We start from the raw sequence: 20,230 nt of genomic DNA on the forward strand, positions 1-20,230 counted from the left end.
CTCTTTTTCTCCCAATTCACAAAATGAATACTCAGATTTCTCTTACTTGGAGGTTGAGCATGATAATTACTGAGTGGTTGTGAAAATTTCCAGCATTCTGTGCTAAGGATGAGGGTCCTTGGTATTTCTTCCATCCTGCCCTCACTCTCTAATTCTACTGCCAAGATCTATATACATGTCCCCTAGGTCCTGGTGCTAAGGATAGAAATATTTGTCCAATGAATGAATGAATGTTTTCTGAAAATTGGAAAGAACTGGGGGCAAAAACATATATATATATATATATATATATATATATATATATATATATATATATATATATATATATATATATATAAAGGTTTAGTACATTAAAAAGGCAAGTAAAATGCCTATCTACTTTATCACATTTCTAGGATCAAGAAGAACCATTTTTTTTATGTGACCAGTCCTTAAACAAAATTGAGACACAGACAAAATTTACCCAACTAATGTGTTGATTCTTACTGGATGTTGTCAAGGGCAAACATTTAATAGATACGTTATGCCTCAGCCCCTTCCCTTGACAGTCTATTCCCCCACCCACTTCCCAATTGTCCTGATACTGTCTGGCTGACGTTGATTTATTAAATACATATTTATCAGGCACTTACTATGTATCAGGCTCCTTTGTTGGATCTTGGGATACATCTGATCCAAAGATCTTAGCATTCATGGAACTTACATTCTACTGTCCTAGGAAAATGCTTTGATTGGTATTCAACTTCCTCTTAATAAAACTAGTTATGGATCACAAAAGTGGAATTAAAGCTCAAGAAAATTACTTGAGAAAATTAGAAGAATGCTTGGTTGCATTTTCCTATTAGACCTGCAATAGTTGTTTCCAAAATATTAAAGAACAGCAACTTGCAGAGAAATTGATATACTTTATTAAAAATATGTTTATATAAGTATAGAACAACTCCATCAGGAAGTACACACAACAGTTAAGGGAGGGTTGGAGGGAATACACAGAATTGATTACTTCTTCCTTTGCGCAGATATTCAGTGCTTAAATTTGTTGAATGGAAGTACATTATTTTTGTAAATTAAAGATACCCAATACATATTTATTTATTTATTTACTGTGACCTGATTTTCAAATCATCGATTGAGAGATTAAACTAGATTGGCAATTCTCAATCGTTTCTCCACTCACGGCAGGTGATATTCACATGTATAACACATTCCCAAAGGCATAACCAGACCTATGTGTAATTCCCTGGCAGGAATCTACCTTTTCCTCTCCTACTAAGGATAGTGTGTCAGAAGCTAGATGTCAAGGAAAATAACGTTATTATGGGGATAACCTTAAATGACTTTCATTCATAGATACAGATGTAAATAGAGACAGAGACAGAAATATGCAATAGGTACAGCTACTCGTATAGTTACAGTGCGAAAAAAAAACCTTTGTGGTTTCACTAGCGTTGGTAACAAATTACCTGTGACGTAATTACAAAACACTAGAATGTCAGAGAAGTGAAAGTAAAACAAACAAACAAAAATGATCTTAGACCTTGCTGCTCAATACGTGCTCCATAGACCAGCAGTACTGGCCTTACCTGGGACCTTATTAAACCTACAGAATCTCAGGCCCCTCCTCCATGCCTGCTGAATCAAAATTTGCATTTAACAAGATCTCTATATCATTCACAAGCACATTAAAATTTGAGAAGCACTGGCCTGGATAAATGTTGAGTTCCTTCCAACTCAGAGATTTGGGAAATCTAGGTAAAAGTGACAGGACCAGATGTGACCTCAGCCCCTGCAGTAAAATCTAACCCTCTATATGCCTGCTTCCATGCTTCCAAAATTTCAAATGACCTTTCATCCTTCAAGCATAACCATGCTACCAAAGGAGACAAACTATTTTCTGGAGAACAGTTGCTATTCAGCGTTAAGTTGCTGCCAGATTGTATCCACACACAGTTGCAATTCATAACTCAAGCATCTGCTCTGACTTTCAAGATTCGAAGCATTAGGTGCAACAGTTTTGAGTTTGTGATTTCACCTTCATACCCACCCTCACCCCCATGACTATTGGCACGTATCTAAAGATCGATCTGAAAATAAAATCATAAAACAAAATGGTACTATAATTTGAAAGACAAGAGTGCATTGAAACTTTTCATTATGTTGTCAAAAAGAAAATCGGTGTTTGTAAGTATTCAGTACTTGACGGTGGTTTTCTCATACATGACTTCGTGTCTGCAGTGTGATACCCAGTATCAGTTTTGCAGCAATGCATTACATATATACACGTCATACGAATGATTTTTATCTTGTAGTTTGGAACTGATCTGGAAAAGACTTTCTCTACTACAGGTTCCTTGATGAACAGACAAAGGGAGGGATTTCTTTTTTTCTTTGTAAGAAGATTGGGTCACTAACGCAAGCAGCTTACTGAAAAAATAATAAACCTCATTATATACTGAATCTCACTTTCCTCATGTCTCTTTGCCTTATTCTGTTTTTCTCTATAGGAAAAATTTTCCAAATGCCTTGGAAAATGTTACCAGACCAAGCCTAAATTCATAAACCTGATTCATCTATTTTTCTTTGGCTATTGTCTTCTCTTTGGTCCTTCATGGCTTTCTTTTAGAGTCCATGCATCTCAGTTTCTTGTTGAGACTCAGAGGGGAAAATGTCATCTTAATAATAGTTATAAGTTGCCCAAGAGCCATTTCTCATTAGATGATGGCAGGCCCTGTCATATTCAATACTTCCCCATGAAAAAGTAAAATGAAAAAGAAAAGGGACTTTATTTCTGAAATATTTGGAAGTATAATGGCACAGAGAAATAGGAAATGGAATAATTCAGGGCACAACTGACCCTAATAAGACTTCAACAAACAATAGACAGAGATATATTGCCTGAGCCATGAAGCAATTTTCTGCTTTGTCTTTGTTTTTTAAGTGTATACTTCTCAAAAAACCTGATGATAAAATATGTCATTTTGAGCACAATTATTGAAAGTGACCATTTTTCATTGGGATGGGGGCCAATCTCTTTGAAGAATTGAGTCCATCCACTGCAGGAGGATTTTCTATTAAGGCTAAGGCAGCCCTCAGCTGGGACAACCCCAAACAATGACTGATGGGTCCACCTGCATTGATCCCTGCTATTTACTAATGAGAGCATTTCTCAAGCCCCTCCTGTGGGCATTAGCAGCTACGGGGGACACATAGGACATCAGAAACGTGCTATCTACATGTTACATACTTTCCATCTAGTGTTATTTGGAGTCCTTGTAAAAAGTGAGCCATGAGAGCCACTGAGAGATTGGCTATTTGATGCTTGGACAAATATGGCCAGTCTCACCTGTGGGGGACCATCTGGGAGATGAGATTTCAGGGGTGTCAAGAAAGTTGCATTGTCCAAAAGAACATATCCTGCAACCGCTACTTAGATGCGTAAAATACCACCCACCCGCCATCCTATTAAGTATGTATAGGTCTGTGCAGCCTGTTACAATGACAATTCCCTGGGGGAAAGTTATCGGCTAAGAGAAATTTACTCTGCCTTTGCAGAATACTTATTCATGCGATTCTGGTTTGTACTGAGAAAGTGCAGACAACAGTGGAGCATCGTTGGAGGGAATGCCAGAGAACCCACCCTGCCAATTCCTTCTTTTACTTTTCTTTCTACGTGTGCAATCACCGCAAGTCGTCAATGTGAATGCCTGATTAAACACAGAGTGATGGGCCCCTTCTTGTATATCGTTATAAAGGGTATAGCAATCCTAGTGCTGCCACATATTACAGATCAGTCCCCCAAATCATTTGTACTCATCTGCGATGGGCCACCTTCACCATCCTCTGCCTGATGTCACCTTCCCTGGCCCCCCTTCACCTCAGTGCCTAGTATAAAAAAAGACCTATATACGAAGCTTTCCTGGTCCCCCTCAGGCAGAATGAACTTCTCTCCCTTTGCACTCCATTTTGTGCTTGCTTGGCTTTCCAGAGAATACGGAGTATTGCCTCCAGCTGTGAATCTGGACTTGTCTGAGTCACCTGCCAGATGGGGCAGGATATCTTCTACTCCAGTCGTTCTCAGGGCAGCTCCTGGACCAACACCATCAGCATCACCTGGGAACTTGCTAGAAAATACAACTTCTGGAACTTGGCCTGCCCCAGCCCTACTGAATCAGGGGGTTCTGATGCTCAGTGAAGTTTGACAAGCAACACGTCGGCATGACTAAGATAGCACCAAACTCCACTGCTAGGTTTACTTCTGTTGATTAGAGCTGAAACGTGTTAACCTCAGTTACTGGACCTGTTGTCAGAAAGGAAGAAGATTCTGTCGGGTTACATCAGCCAGAATAAATTGCCAGCTGACACTCTTTGCATGTGGTAGTCACAAATACTATAAATCATTGACTGGAAGTTGGTGACAGCTTTCCTGCCCCACCTCCCTGCATGTAACATCTTGTTAGTGAGTCGTGGGGATGCTAATAATATACTTACTGCATCTTCTAAGAAATCTGATGATTCTGGGAGTTATTTTTCTTTTTGTGTGTGAAACATCATAAAAAAGAATTGCAGCATTTCATTTCTTTTTCTATTACACTCTCTTGCTGTTTTTATAATACTCTTTCTAAAATATAGATGTATAATAACAAGAAAATTTGTTTCCAGAAGAGAATGGCTCACACGTTGGGTTATATCTGTGTGTGTGTGTTTTTCTCCCCAGCCATATTTGTACACATGGGAAATAATCCTGCTATAATGTCGTCTTTAAAGGGCTGCCTCAAGGAACCTCAGTGTTGTTGGCAAAATTGAATTCTGCTGCCCTAGATCACATTATTGCTTTTCTAATTTGACTATGGCTCATCCAGACCTACAAAACTTGGTCAGCTGGCCTATTGATAACTTGCCCCCAAAACTTTTTCACTTGTGCCTCCAGCTGAACTTGCTAGCCCCTCATGTTTTTTTTGTTGTTGTTGTTGTTTGTTTGTTGGTTTTTTGCAGTACGTGGGCCTCTCACTGTTGTGGCCTCTCCCGTTGCGGAGCACAGGCTCCGGACGCACAGGCTCAGCGGCCATGGCTCACAGGCCTAGCCGCTCTGCAGCATGTGGGATCTTCCTGGACCGGGGCACGAACCCGTGTCCCCTGCATCGGCAGCCGGACTCTCAACCACTGAGCCACCAAGGAAGCCCGCCCCTCATGTTTTAACTTGAGTTTCAGAGGGCCCGAGTTTCAGGTTTTTAATACTTCTGAAAATGGCCGTTTTGCTCCTTCTTTTCTTCTTTTAAAGTGCTGGTGCTACTGAAGAATGGCACAGGCCAAGGAGACAGGGATGTCAATATCTGATTGGAATATGAGACCCACATTGGGACTCCTGGCTCCTACCACTTCTAGAAGTGGCAGGTAGCAAATAGGAAAGTGCGCTGCCAGAGCAGTCCCAGAGGATCTGGATTTTTAGTTCTGGCTGTGCCACTAACCACCTGTGTGACCCTGGGCAAGTCACCATAACTTTCTGGTCCTCAGTCTTCACAGCCAGGCAGTAAGAGCTTGGATGATCTGACTTTCAGTATTTCCATCTAAGCCTTAATAGTACTTTCTGGACTCTAATTTTATAATGTTTATAAATAAAAATAGTTGATAAGTTTTTAAGGATCATATGGTCGCTCTATTTTTAGTTTTTTAACGAATATACCTGGAGAAAACCATAATTCAAAAAGATACATGTACCCCAACGTTCACAGCAGCACTATTTACAATAGCCAAGACATGGAAGCAACCTAAATGTCCATCAACAGATGAATAAAGAAGACGTGATATATATACACAATGGAATATTACTCAGCCATAAAAAGAATGAAATAATGCCATTTGCAGCAACATGGGTGGACCTAGAGAGTTTCTTTTTTTTTTTAATTGATTATTTTTTGGCTGTGTTGGGTCTTCGGTGCTGTTCACGGGCTTTCTCTAGTTGAGGCAAGTGGAGGCTACTCTGAATTGCGGTGTGTGGGCTTCTCATTGTGGTGGCTTCTCTTGTTGCGGAGCACGGGCTCTAGGCTCACGGGCTTCAGTAGTTGTGGCACACGGGCTCAGTAGTTGTGGCACGCGGGCTTAGTTGTTCCATGGCATGTGGGATCTTCCCAGACCAGGGGTTGAACCTGTGTCCACTGCATTGGCAGGCGGATTTTTTTTTTTTTTTTTTTTTTTTTTTTTTGCAGTACGCAGGCCTCTCATTGCTGTGGCCTCTCCCGTTGTGGAGCACAGGCTCCAGACACGCAGGCTCAGCGGCCATGGCTCACGGGCCCAGCCGTTCCGCGGCATGTGGGATCTTCCCGGACCGGGGCACGAACCCGTGTCCCCTGCATCGGCAGGCGGACTCTCAACCACTGTGCCACCAGGGAAGCCCTGGCAGGCGGATTTTTAACTACTGTGCCACCAGGGAAGTCCCTAGAGATTTTCATACTAAGTGAAGTAAGCCAGACAGAGAAAGACAAATATCATATGATATCGCTTATATGTGGGATCTAAAAAAAATGATACAAATGAACTTATCTACAAAACAGAAACAGACTCACAGACATAGAAAACAAACTTATGGTTACCAAAGGGGAAAGTAGGTGGGGGGGAGGGATAAGTTAGGACTTTGGGATTAACATATATACACTACTATATATAAAATAAACAACAAGGACCTACTGTATAGAAGAGGGAACTATACTCAATATTTTGTAATAACCTATAAGGGAGAAGAATCTGAAAAAGAATATGTGTGTGTGTGTGTGTGTGTGTGTGTGTAACTGAATCACTTTTGCTGTACACCTGAAACTAACACAACATTGTAAATCAACTATACTTCAATTAAAAAATAAAATAAAAAAATAGTTGATAAGTGTGAGTTCTATTTTATCAATAGCTCCTTCCCTGACCAAGTAGGGTCAAAAGCAAGAGGTTGAGCACCTTTTCATTTCCCTAACCATGAAACATCTTAGCATCCTTTAGGGAGCAGGGAGAACATTTCTCTACTACACACTCTTCAGCCCGTTTCTTTTCTTTTTTCTTTTCAGCCCGTTTCTGCAAGGCCTGCCTTCTGATATCTTTGCCATCATTTTCTATATAACTCCTGGCAGACATTCCCACTGATGACATTTTTCTTCACTGAACATTCCCAAACTAGATTATCCTCTTGGAAGGGGGCAAAGTTGATGTTTACTATGTAACGTCAGAAATTCTCATTGATGTCCTGTCTCCTTAGTGACCTGCACTCAAGGAATATGCTGGTCTGAATCACTACAGTAGAAAATCTCCTCACCCCCATTCTCAAAACAAGTGATCACTCAGAAAATCAACCCTTGGGATAAATTGCTTTGGGCAATGACTCTTGCAGTGATTTTCCAATTGACACCCCATACCCAAGTCCCTGTGATGCCTCAGGAGCCACCTCTGAGATCCCAAGCAGTGAGAATTCTGGTGTCCCTACCTCCACGCAGACAGACAAACTCCATTGCTTCCTAGCTCCAATTTTACTACTTTTTATTCTGTAATTCTATGTAATATTTAATTTGGAAAACAAGGTTTACTGGGCTTCCCTGGTGGCGCAGTGGTTAAGAATCCGCCTGCCAATGCAGGGGACACGGGTTCGAGCCCTGGTCTGGGAAGATCCCACATGCCACGGAGCAACGAAGCCCGTGAGCCACAACTACTGTGCCCGCATGCCGCAACTACTGAAGCCTGCTAGCCTAGAGCCCGTGCTCCACAACAAGAGAAGCCACCACAATGAGAAGCCTGTGCACCACAACAAAAGAGTAGCCCCCGCTCGCCACAACTAGAGAAAGCCCGTGCACAGCAACGAAGACCCAACGCAGCCAAAAATAAATGAATAAGTAAATAAAATTAAAAAAAATTTACTGCTTTAAAACTTACAATGAAAAAGATGGAAAACCATTGTCTCACTGAACCCCTCTAGATCTGCCCATATTTCCAGGCTCTTCCTTTCAAAAGATTTTTGTTCACTTCCCTCAGTTCATTCACCCACTTTGCAGAAATATGGACATCTGCCGCAGAATATGGACATGTGCCAATGACTGTTTAGGAATTAACGATGAAGTACACAATCCTTCTCTTAGTTTGGGTTCCTCCTGCAAAAGCAGAGCTGGAGAAAAAGGCTTTCATTTGGGACTGTGATCCCAGGGGGCAGGACAGCAGGAGAGGGCTTGTGAAACAGGGAAGGAAAGAAGCCAACACGAGTCTGCATGCATCAGTAAGTTGGCCATCCACTCCCCAGGCTCCACCAGGAATCCAGAGTGCAAGGGATTCATGCCCCTCCCCTCTCCCAGCAGGCCTGAAGTCCAGATGGCAGCAATTGATGTATAAATATACTCTAGCTCCTTCGCCAGTGGGGTGGAGGTAGGCCATGGGGGTAACTCTTCTACATTGACTTCTAGAGCATTGACTTCTCAGGAGCATTAAGCTCTAGTTGCCTACAGTAGGAACTGCTTTTCTAATGCATCCTTTGCCTCCTGCCCTTCTCTGTCTCACTTCCCCCATCCCCTACCAGTATTTTCGGCAAATCTCCTCCCGAGTAAACTACTTGCACTCGAGTCCTTGTCTCAGGGTCAGCTTCTAAGGGAACCCAATCTAAGGCAGGGATATTTAATAGAATATCAGAAATTTGGGTTTGGAATATGAGAGAGAGAAACATAGATTCAAAACCAAATAGCACTTTTATTTTTATATTACACAATATCCAACATAATTCTCCAAGTACTGTGGACAATTCTTGGGTAGACTGATGTACAACTTCAGATGCTACATGGCTGAACTAGTATTAATTTCCACTTCTGGCAGCATGATTGGTCCCCCAAAAGCTAACTGCTTCTCATTGTTTTACTAATTTCTCACCAATGGCACCCAGTAGGACATCTGGGATACCTTCCTCGTTTATGGTAGCTTTTGGTTTCTTAGGTGTTCCAACCTTTGGTTGAGAATTTCTTGGTTCCTGGCTTAGTTCTCCTTTTGAACCAATTCCTGTATTTACCACATTTGGAGAATGGCTGCATGGAAGGGAAATGATTCTTAGTGGAAGAAATGAAACCATGGAGTGATCTACCGTCAGGCTTAACAATCAGTTAGCTTAAATATCAGTGACTTTTTAAATGTATTTTAAAACTGTGATGATAGAAGAGCATGCATATTTAGATGTATGTATCAAATATTAACCCATTGAAGACCACTGAAGCACAACCTCACTTTTGTACATTCAGAATGAAGGTTCTCCTACTGGACATACAGTCAATGGTCACACTAAATATTTGTTGAAAGAAGGGCTTTCTAGGTCTGTATCTAAATTTCATATAACGTGTCATTGACTGGGAAAGTTTTTGTCAGTCTTGGGTGTGTGTGTGCGTGTATGTGTGTGTGTATATGTGTGTGGTAGAACCACAGACCTATCTGCTCAGCCCTTGTCCTAGGGCAATAACAAGTGAATCGTGTAAAGAGGAATGTTGGAAAGACTGCCCATCTTTTCTAACTTTTTGGCTTGTGGTAATGTTGACTAGATTGAGAGTTTTTAGCTTGATGGCAAAAACTCAAAATTTGGATTTTTCTTAGGGCAACTTTCATGAAGCAGATAATTAGCCAATGGTAGGTGAAAGAGATTACTTTTAAATAATGTGCAACTGAGATCTGTAATACCTGGTGATTTCTTTAAAAGATTTTGTCTGTGGCCCAGGTCAGAAGGTCACAATCACGGTACTCTTGCCCTAGCATGAACCGCCAATGTGTTACTGCATTTCAGAAAACTCAAGAACTTCGGGAGGGCTGACTCATTCTATCTTGAACAGCTTGTATATTCAGATCACAGTATGTGGGGTGGGTGCTGTGTACACAGAAAAGCAAAATCCCAATGCACTGGATTTTGCTTTTGGATTTTCAGCGTCTCCCTCAACGTCCTGTTTACAGCTAAACACGCACAGACCCACTGTGTCTACCAGCCAGGACCAATTGCGTTTGTGTGGGTCTGTGCTGCCTTTCAGGCAGGTTTTTGAAAACAGTAGCCTAGAGTATTTCTGAATAATGAAAGTTGGGTTTTTTTCCCCCTCACATACCAGAGGGTTTTCCTATAGACTTGAAGATCGGCTTTTGAATCCCTGAAAGCCCTTACCACACAATACAGCTTTTTTCAAAGAGTACTGGTATCAGGAAATTCTTTTTCTGAGATGAATAACCAGTTTTAAAGTGATTGCAGAGCTCCTGAAGTTAGTAGGACTTTGGAGAATACAGGATAACTTGAACTTAAGGTACTTAAGACCCTTGTAAAAGTTTTATGGTTCTTTCATGCTTTTGCTTTTGTGTTCTAAAATGTAGAAAGACGTTGAGGGAGAAAAGAGGAAGCAAAATGTTATCAGAAGGGGGAAAAAAAACCCTCTTGTGAATGCTACCTGGAGGGTAAAATGTGAAACTGGATCTTAATTTCCTTTTTGTTTTTGAGAAGAATGTCACTGCCTATGAAATATGACGCCTGTGAAAGACAGAATGTTCCAAAGTCACTCTTTGGGACAGTCCCCAACTTCCACATGTGGGGTGTTTTTCTCATGTGACTGATTGAACAAATTGTAAGTGACAGTGAAAACTCTGGAGCCCCCTTTTCTCCACTCACAAATCTCAGTCTTCCAATTACCTGTCACCTATCATTTATTCTTCATTCCATAAGTATTGTGGTAATACCTACTATATGCCAGCTACAGCATCATGTTGTGAAGCTGAAGACAATACTGAGAAAAACAGACACCTTCCCCTGTGTCTTGGAATTGACCATCTAGTGTACACAGATAATAAACATAATTGCCACAACTCCGAGTGCTGTCAAGGACAATAAGAGAGGTCATGAAAGCACAGGAAGGCCTATCTGCTTTGGAGGTCAGGAAACAGGCTCCTGTAAGGCAGTCATGACTGAGCTGAAATCTGAAGGGGCATTGCAGGCTATGGGAAGAACCCAGGGAAAAGCTCTGGGACAGGAAGGGAGGAGAGCGCTCCTGGAACCGAAAGGCCAGCATAGAAAGCTAGAGGCAGGGTGCGGAGAATTGGGGTGCGGGGGGAGCCCATCATAGAGCTGCTTTCTGCCTCTTCTGGATTTGGGTCTTTATGTGAAAGAAAATGGGCAGCTGTTAAAGGGTTTGAAAGAGAGATGCGACAAGATTTGATGGTGTTTTTAAAAGACCACAATGAATAGAGGGTGAATGAGAGGTCGGAAGGCAGCAGGAGGGGTGATGGGGGTGAGGGCTAGTTCAGAGGCTTGTGACGGTGACCCCGACCACAGATGGTGGTGACTTGAATCAGGGTGGAGGCAGAATGGGAGTTTCTTGAAATATTTAAGCCAGTAGCGAAGGGCTGGATAGGAGAAGAAACAATATGTGATCATGGAGGATGGCGGGGGTGGGCAGAGGGAGGAGTTCCCAGCCAGTGTAAGTGGCTGGGCATTGGGACCTTTAACCGAGGGGCAGGGTAGGAAGGGTCCTCTAGCCCCTAGGCCTCCAATCTTTCCAACCCAAGGAGTGGCTTTGAAACTTTGGCCTGTGACCCCCAGGGAGAAATACGTTTTACACTGTCCGCCTGCACACAGGGGATAGAGAAATTCACAAAACAGCTTCTCCGTTTCATGTGCAACGAAGGCAGATTTCCTATCTTACACTATTAAACAGACAAACAAACAAAAACATAGGTCCTCTTGGCCTCCCCTCCCCCCTCCCCCCAGGCGTTGACGGCGGCGCTGATGGCAGCGGGGACCCCTGTGGCATCACCCACGTTGGACTTTGTGACACCGGGGCCGGGAAGTCCCAGAAGTGGGATGAGTCGAACTTCCTGGCGACCCAGCGTACAGAAACTGCGATTTCATGAAGATGAATGAGCCCGGCACTCGCCAGCTCGGTCTGGAGGAGGACGGGAAGGAGGTGCAAAGAGTGATTTGGAAACTAAAGAAGCCATGACCCTCGACAGCTTAGCTAATAAATTAGCCACCACTGATACCTCGGAGCTCAACTATCCAGTGCGGGAGCCGGAGAAGGATGGGGCGCACACCAGCAAAATCTTCCTGGACAAACAAGAGAAACAGCGGCAGTTCGAAATGAAAGGGAAGCTTCACTACAACCAAGGACTGAACATCAAACAGGCCAGACAGTTGATTTCCAAAGATCTACAACGTGAGGAGGAGGAGGATAAAAACAAAGAAAGTTGGCATGCCACCAGCCAAGACAAGACTACCACCATGGAAGAATCAGAGGAAGGCCCCACTAGCGACGAGGAACTGCAGACCCAGTCATTCTACGAGAAGACAACGTTTGATCAACGCTGCAATTGTTTGTCAGATCCAAACCCTGTTACTATAACCTGCGGCTTCTTGTTCTTTAGAGCTCATGCTTCAAGTACTGAAATACTTATCAGTTAAATTGTACTGCGATAATTAAACGGTAAACTTAGAAAATAATAGGTTAACTGGAAAAATCCCTGCTTGCTATTCTGTCTGGTTCTTTGCCACAAATACCGATTCTGATATTCGTCTAAAGCCCCACTACTTTGAGAAAACTGTTGGTTAATGTACATAGCATATAGCTTTCGATGTGTTAAATGTTTAAAGGGGGACTGATTTATATTCACTTCTAGCTGTACTAACTTTTATAGAAAAGGTTTTGTTACAAAATCTAAATGCAATTGGTACAGCGGGTTATGTAGTCTGATAAATATTCAGGCTGAAAAATACTTGTCTTTAGGGTGATTGGCCTGTTTAATTGAGAGGGGATATATTATAAGAGTTATTGTTACATTTTTACCTTTAAATTTTCCCTTTATTTGCTTTCAGTGTTTATAAGGAAATGACTGAATGTTTTCTCAACAAAAAAAATAGTCCTTTTTCCATGGATTATCAGGTTAAAATGGTGCCAACGTCTATTTTGTTTTTGTGCACTAGATGGGCACATTTAATATCAATTATTTGTAAAAGTCTAATATTATCTAAGTGGTTCCTTAGACCTGTCTTACCCTCTCTACCCTTTGTTTCCTCAGTCATCCTGGGGCATACACAGCACAAGACTTTATGGAGTATCATAGATTGTCAAAATATTAGAAAGTCTTCGTTCTCTCAAATATTCTTTTATTTGTTGCAGTAATGTCACTTCTATTTCAACCATCATGGCCTCTTCAGACTTTTAATATGTGGAGAAAATAGATTGAATAGCAGAAGTGCTATAGTCAGGAAAAAGAATCCAACTGCTATATTTCTACACCTTTTTGGTTTACAGCCTGCTAAGTAATTTGCTATTATGAGTTCATCATTTGTCCTAATTAGCTTTTAGAGAACAGGTGAGTTTTTTTTCACAACTGACTCCTGTGCAACCAGTGTTGTTGTTCCTGACAGACAGATGTCAGCCCAAAGGTTTTGTGTGTATTTCCATTTATTTTTCATTGAAATTTTTACTGAGATAATCGTGGGTTCACATGCTGTTGTGAGAAATAATACACAGAGATCCTGTGTACTCTTCATCCAGTTTCCCCCAGTGGTAACATATTGCAAAATGGTAGTACAATGTCACAACAGGATATTGACGTCAATACAATCAAGATACAGAACATTCCATCACCACAAGAATCCCTCATGTTGCCTTTTTATAGCCACATGTGTTCTCCATTTCTATAATTTTGTCATTTCAAGAATGTTCTATGAATGAAATCATATAGCATGTAACCTTCTGGGATGTACCAGTTTTTTTCACCCTTTCACCCACTGAAGGACATATGGACTAGTTCCAGGTTTTGGTATTACAAATGAAGCTCCTATGAACATTCATGTACAGGTTTTTGTGTGAACATAAGTTTTTACTTTTCTGGGATAAATACCCAGGAGTGCAATTGCTGGCTCACATGGTAGTTACAGTTTCTTAAGAAACTGCCAAAATGTTTTTCAGAGTGACTGTGCCATTTTACATTCCCACCAGCAATGTGTGAGCATTCCAGTTTCTCTGCATCCTCACCAGCATTTGGTGGTGTCACTATTTTTTAAGTCATTTTTATAAATGTGTCCTGATGTCTTACTTTGCCTTTCGCTAATAGCTAATGATGTTGAACATCTTTCCACGTGCTTATGTGCAATCTGTATATCCTCTTCTCTGAAATGCCTTTTGCCCATTTTTTGATTATTTTACTGTTCAGTTTTGAGAGTTCTTTGATTTGCAAATTTTTCACAATCTGTACCTTATCCTCTTACAGATACTTTTGCAGAGCAAAAGTTTTTAGTTTTGATGTGGTTCAGTTTATCAGTTTTTCCTTTTATTCATAGTGCTTTTGGTACCCTAGTCAAATGTAATCCAGAAAGACATTTTTTCCACATCATGATTTCCTAATTAAGTGACATGGCATTAGGATGCATAGAAAATGGACCTTTACTATTTGTTTGATTTTCCTTTGGAAAAAGGAATCTGAAAATGTTCAGTTCCAGTTTCAACTTTTTATCAGCATCACCTCCTCTGCTTTAACTCCTTTGATGTTACCATTTGTTCACTCATTTTTAAGTATGAAATTCAGCCAGGCTGGCTATTTAAAACCTGGAACAGAAAATGGTATAAATTGATTGCTAAAAAAAGTAACTTCCACTTGAAGGTCAAAGCAAATGCATTTTCCCCCTAGACTTTGAAATTATTTCCATTTTTCCCTCTACATTAGTATACTAAATAACATGTTGTAATAAGGCACGATATTATTTTTAAAAATGATAGTAAGAGCCACTAAATTGGTTCCTTTAAATTACAACCTCAATTTGACAAACACTGAACTCAAAGCGTCTTAGTATTTTCACTTAAAGGATTTTGTTCTTTGTGTGCAAATATCACCTGGGAATAACACTGTAGTACTTATCAGTCCTTCACACCTTAGAGTAAATGAAGAACATGGTATACATATTGATTGGGGGGGGATTATAAAAGTGAAAGGAGAGAAAGAGGTACCCAGAAGTGAAGAGTTGGGAAGGGAGGGGAGAAAAAAAATGAGGGGGAAAAAAGAGAAGAATGGAGGTTTAAGTTCACTAGCTTTAAAAGTCAGGACTAGCTCTCAATGAGCCATTAACTCTGAACTGTCATCAAGAGGACACAAAATCTTAGTGAAGAAATGATGAGGAAAAGAAGAGTTCTCTTCTCCACCCAAGCAAATAATTAAAGCAATACTACTACCACGGCCTCTACTACTAATTGCCATTTATTGAGTATATGCAATGTGTCAGACTTGGTACCAGGGCTTTGAAAGCCTTATCAAATTCAATGATGCCAACGATCCTTTAAAACAGTATTTTGCCCGTTTTAGAAATGAGAAAGTTTCAAATAATTAAAATTACATAATTGGCCCAAGTCTATAGCTGCTAGGTGGTAGAATCAGGATTCACACCCAGGCCTGTCTGGCTGACTCAGGCATGGTCTTTTCCCCACCATACAACACTGGCTCAATGCAAGTCCTTGATGGTGACAGAAGGCCCCCCTCTCACCCTCCCCTAAGCACACACGTCTGTCCTGATAGTGTAGGAGGGGCTGCTTTTCTGTACAGCTGAGGAGTACAACCGGTCTAAGGAGAATGTTCTCCAACCTAGGAACTGCCCGTGCCCTCTGACACACTGCCCCGAGCCTCAAGTCCTCCTGCTACGTCCTCCCATCCCCTATTCTGAGCCTATGCTCAGCCAGGAACCTGAGACAATCACTCATACAAAGATGCCACTGGGTGAAAGCATATTTGTCAATTGCACTTTCAAGTGAACAAACATTTACCAAGTACAGCCATGTGTCAGAGGCAACAGCCGGGGCTAGGGATAGAAAGATGAATGAAATACAATCTCTGCCCCTAAGGAGGTCTGAGTCTAGTGGGGGAGACCTGTATGGTTCTGAAATGATCATTGATGAAGCCTTATGAGGAAGAGGCTGCCTGTATTAAAAGAGGGACGGGTCCTGGTTTCGATCATGTAACTGCTTGAAAGCAAAGAAGTGATTTTCAAATGCCTGCAGAGAGAGCAGTAGCCTTCCGAGGAGCTCTGGTCTCTTGTGAGGTCCTCCTGTCCGAAGGTGAGGACAGCGGGAGCCTAGCCCTTGAGACATGATCTGGTTCGGGAGTAGAGGAGGCCCAGCTCACACTTGGCTGGGCTTGGGGAGGAGTGCAGTACAAAAGGGACTGGGGGGGCTTCCCTGGTGGTGCAGTGGTTGGGAGTCTGCCTGCCAATGCAGGGGACACGGGTTCGAGCCCTGGTCTGGGAAGATCCCACATGCCGTGGGGCGGCTAAGCCCGTCCACCACAGCTACCAAGCCTGTGCTCTAGAGCCCGCATGCCTAGAGCCTGTGCTCCGCAGCGGGAGAGGTCACTGCAGTGAGAGGCCCGCGCACTGCAATGAAGAGTAGCCCCTGCTCGCCACAACTAGAGAGAGCCCACATGCAGCAACGAAGACCTAATGCAGCCAAAAAGAAATAAATAAAATAAAATAAGTAAATTTATTTTAAAAAAAAGGGACTGGGGGCAAACCATAGAAGGATTCACATGTGGGGAGGTAAACAGAGAGAGGTGAGGACATAGAGGGGAGTAACAAAGGGTTCTGCACTGCATTCTTGAAGAATCCTTTTCCACTAGACAATGCTGAGAGTTTTGTTTTTGTCTTATTGGAATGAGGAACTGTAGATACTCTGTCTCAGAAGCGAAGCAGTTATGTAAAGTGTGAACTGTAAACCATGCTTCCTTTTGTTGGCTCATGCTTTAGGCAGCTGTATTGTCCTTTTCTGGAACATTGGGGCCATTGTTGAAACCGTGGGTCAGGGAGGGTGCTGGTATGTGCTGTGGGGAGAGAGGTGCATATCCTCATCCCTTCATTCCTCCAGATGGCTCGGGAGGGGGTGTGGAGGAAGGCCAGGAGAGTGGCAGCAGGAGAGGCACGTCAGGCTGGAGCGTGACAGAAGGAAAGGAGAACGGAAAGAAAAAAGGGAACGAAAGACTCCAGGTGTGTAGGAAATATTGAGAAAGTAATGACAGCATTCAAGACCGTAAACCTGGGCCTCCCTGGTGGCGCAAGTGGTTGAGAGTCCGCCTGCCGATGCAGGGGATGCGGGTTCGTGCCCCGGTCTGGGAGGATCCCATATGCCGCGGAGCGGCTGGGCCCGTGAGCCATGGCCGCTGAGCCTGCGCGTCCGGAGCCTGCGCGTCCGGAGCCTGTGCTCCGCAACGGGGGAGGCCACAACAGTGAGAGGCCCGCATACCGCAAAAAAAAAAAAAAAAAAAAAAAAGACCGTAAACCTCTTGGATTTTTCTACTGTGTTTAAATTTTATGTCGCTGGGCTTCCCTGGTGGCGCAGTGGTTGAGAGTCCGCCTGCCGATGCAGGGGACACAGGTTCATGCCCCGGTCCGGGAGGATCCCACATGCCGCGGAGTGGCTGGGCCCGTGAGCCGTGGCCGCTGAGCCTGTACGTCCGGAGCCTGTGCTCCGCAACGGGAGAGGCCACAACAGTGAGAGGCCCGCGTACGGCAAAAAAAAAAAAAAAAAAAAAAAAAAAAAAAAAAAGAAAAATTTATGTCGCTTTCTTGGGCCATTGAGCCAGTTCCTGTCTGTTTTACAAATGGTCTAAGAGTCCTGCCACTCCTCTGCTACCCTGGTGACAAATCAGGTCTTTGGGGAGGGCCCCCCCTTGGTGAGAGGCTGGCAAGTGGAGACAGAAGTGAGGAGTGGGGAAGAGAAAATGCAGACAAAATGAGGTGGCTGGAGAGATGATTTAGGAGTCACAGGGGAGTGAGGTGATGTCCTGTGTAGGACCACACCACTCAAGAGCTGCTGCTTTTTTTTTTTAATTGAAGTATAGTTGATTTACAATGCTGTGTTAGTTTCTGGTGTATAGCAAAGTGATTCAGTTATATAACTATACACTATACTTCAATTAAATATATATATATATATATATATTCTTTTCCATTATGGTTTATTACAGGATATTGAATATAGTTCCCCATGCTATATAGTAGGTCCTTGTTATCTATTTTATATATAGTAGTGTGTATCTGCTAATCCCCAGGAACCACTTCTGTGTGCCTCCCTGTCCCCCAGTCTCAGGTAGCAGCCTACACTTTCCCCCAAGGGCTCTAATGACTGCTCACACTGTTGTTTGCCCAACACAATACCATACTTCGATGATTAGGATTATTAGGGAGAGATGTGGGCAAGGAGAGAGATGAGGGATGGAACCTCCAAAACCCAAATCTAAGGAAGAATACACGCAGAAATCTTTGATAAGAAACTTGATCAAATTAGTGCTACCATTTTAAGACAGAAAAGTCAGTCCATAAGCTACAGTATGCAGCATTTATACCCATTCGTTGGCGATGGGGTGTAGGTAGAAGAGGCTGAGCTCTTTGCCAGTGTCCACACCGCTTGGGCTTTAGCAGCTGAAGCTGCATGTGCAAGGGCTTTTGGAAGATTTAAGGATACAGGCTGCAAAAAGCCTGGGGAAAACTGAAAATTGCTGGTGTGTGTCTGTGTTTGTGGCAGGGGTGTGGGGTGGTGGGCTGAGGGGGGGAAAGCTGCCTTAGGCGTTTTTTCTCACCAGTATAAACACAGTTCTCTTAATATAAAGTTATATATTATTAGCTCTTAAAAATATAAAAAATTGTTTTTATCATTGTGTAGGCAGAGCATATTTGCATCACTGAACCTGCCTATGCATGCTGGGTAATAATATCTTATTCTTGCAAGGAGCCTTCTTTTTCCTTTTTTTTTCTTTCCTGTTTTAAAGCAGACTCTTTGAAAGGTGCATATGAACCCCGTTTCCATAGCAATTGCAAGCATCAGTGATAACCCAGAGCTTCTAACTTATAACATACAGGCTACTCTATTAATGAATTTCAAACCGTATTTCCATGAGACAACGGCTCAGCGACTGATAGATAAGGTCAGACCCCATCTCCAAACTTTAAATTAAATCAGGTTAGATCAAAATGCAGCAGAAGGAGTGTCCTTTTGGAAAGTGTGCTGTTAAAAAAAAAATACATTCTTTGTGGAGGCAAAACAGTTGCTTTTCTGGTTTGTAGTGCCCAGATGGAAAAATCCTAAAACAGATACAGCTTCTTCTGGGTTATTAATGGCATGTTGTCATTTCCTTATGCTATTTGTGAGTGAGTTTTTCCCGTGGTAGCTCAGACTCTAAGAAAGCACATAATCCTTTACCCCAGGAAGAACAGGTATGATGGTTAATTCTTGTTGGGTCTGAAATGACACTACTTCAATTGTAACTTATCAACTTGTTTATTCATGCACTAAGTGCCAAGACTCAGTGTCTGCCTTCAAGGCGTCCCCAGATTAGTGGAGAGCTCAGCCTTGTCACCAGACCATTTCTATATGGTGCAAGAGCACTTTACAGAGGCCCTCGAGGGGCATTGCCCAAGGTCTTAAAAGGCCTTCCCATGGAGTTGATTTCGAGGATAACACTTGGAGGCGAAGTGGAATTTAACCAAATGAAGAGAGGTGGGCCCAGGGAGACTGGCATTTCAGATGTAGGTCAAAGGCAGTGTGGTTTGTTTCAGGGACCTATATGGTGTCCTATAAAGGAGAACGGGAGGGACTAAAGAGGTAAGAAGGGCTCTGGAAGGTTTCACCTACGACGCTAAGGCCTAGGGAACCAGTGACATTTTTAAGAAGGAGAGTGACGTAATCAGACTCCTGTTTTTGAAAGACCATATGCTACAGGGTGGGGCCTGGAAAGGAACAGGGTGGGGAGGGCAAAGCTGGAGACAGGAACACAGACGTGACATTGGTCTCAGGAAGCTAATGATCTTAACGTTCAGATGTGGAACCTCTTCACCTTTCACTCACAGCACAGGCACACACTGCTCTACGCCAGGCAAAGCTTGGTCCCCAGAACGGCAGCATCAGCATCACCCAGACGCTGCTTAGAAATGCAAATTCTCAGGCCCCATCCCAGACTTACAAAATCAGCAGCTCTGGGGCTAGTGCCCAGCAATCTGGGCTTTAACAAGCTTCCCAGGGGATGCTTATGGATGTTCAAGTTTGAGAACCTCTGCCATACCATACAGCTTTTGAATTAGCTGAGCTCAACTCTCTGTGGGACAGACCTCACCGTTACCGTGTGTGTGTGTGTGTGTTTGTGTGTGTGTATAAAGTGTATACAATTTTGCAAGAATTCATCACATTGGATATCCGGACAGTGCACAGGTTTGCTGAGAAACTTCCACAGG

General features: G+C 42.7%; 1 protein-coding gene across 1 annotated transcript; it reads left to right on the top strand.

Moving 5' to 3' along the window:
- The first annotated feature begins 11,399 nt into the window (after positions 1–11,399).
- Positions 11,400–20,007, top strand: PPP1R2C (PPP1R2C family member C). Its single transcript, XM_060086533.1, is given in 6 exon segments — positions 11,400–11,484; positions 11,735–11,845; positions 11,848–11,925; positions 11,928–12,401; positions 16,014–16,070; positions 19,850–20,007. Coding segments are annotated over 6 exon segments (963 nt in total).
- Positions 20,008–20,230: the final 223 nt, after the last annotated feature.

Source organism: Mesoplodon densirostris, chromosome X (assembly GCF_025265405.1).
Source record: "Mesoplodon densirostris isolate mMesDen1 chromosome X, mMesDen1 primary haplotype, whole genome shotgun sequence".
Taxonomy (NCBI): Eukaryota; Metazoa; Chordata; class Mammalia; order Artiodactyla; family Ziphiidae; genus Mesoplodon; species Mesoplodon densirostris.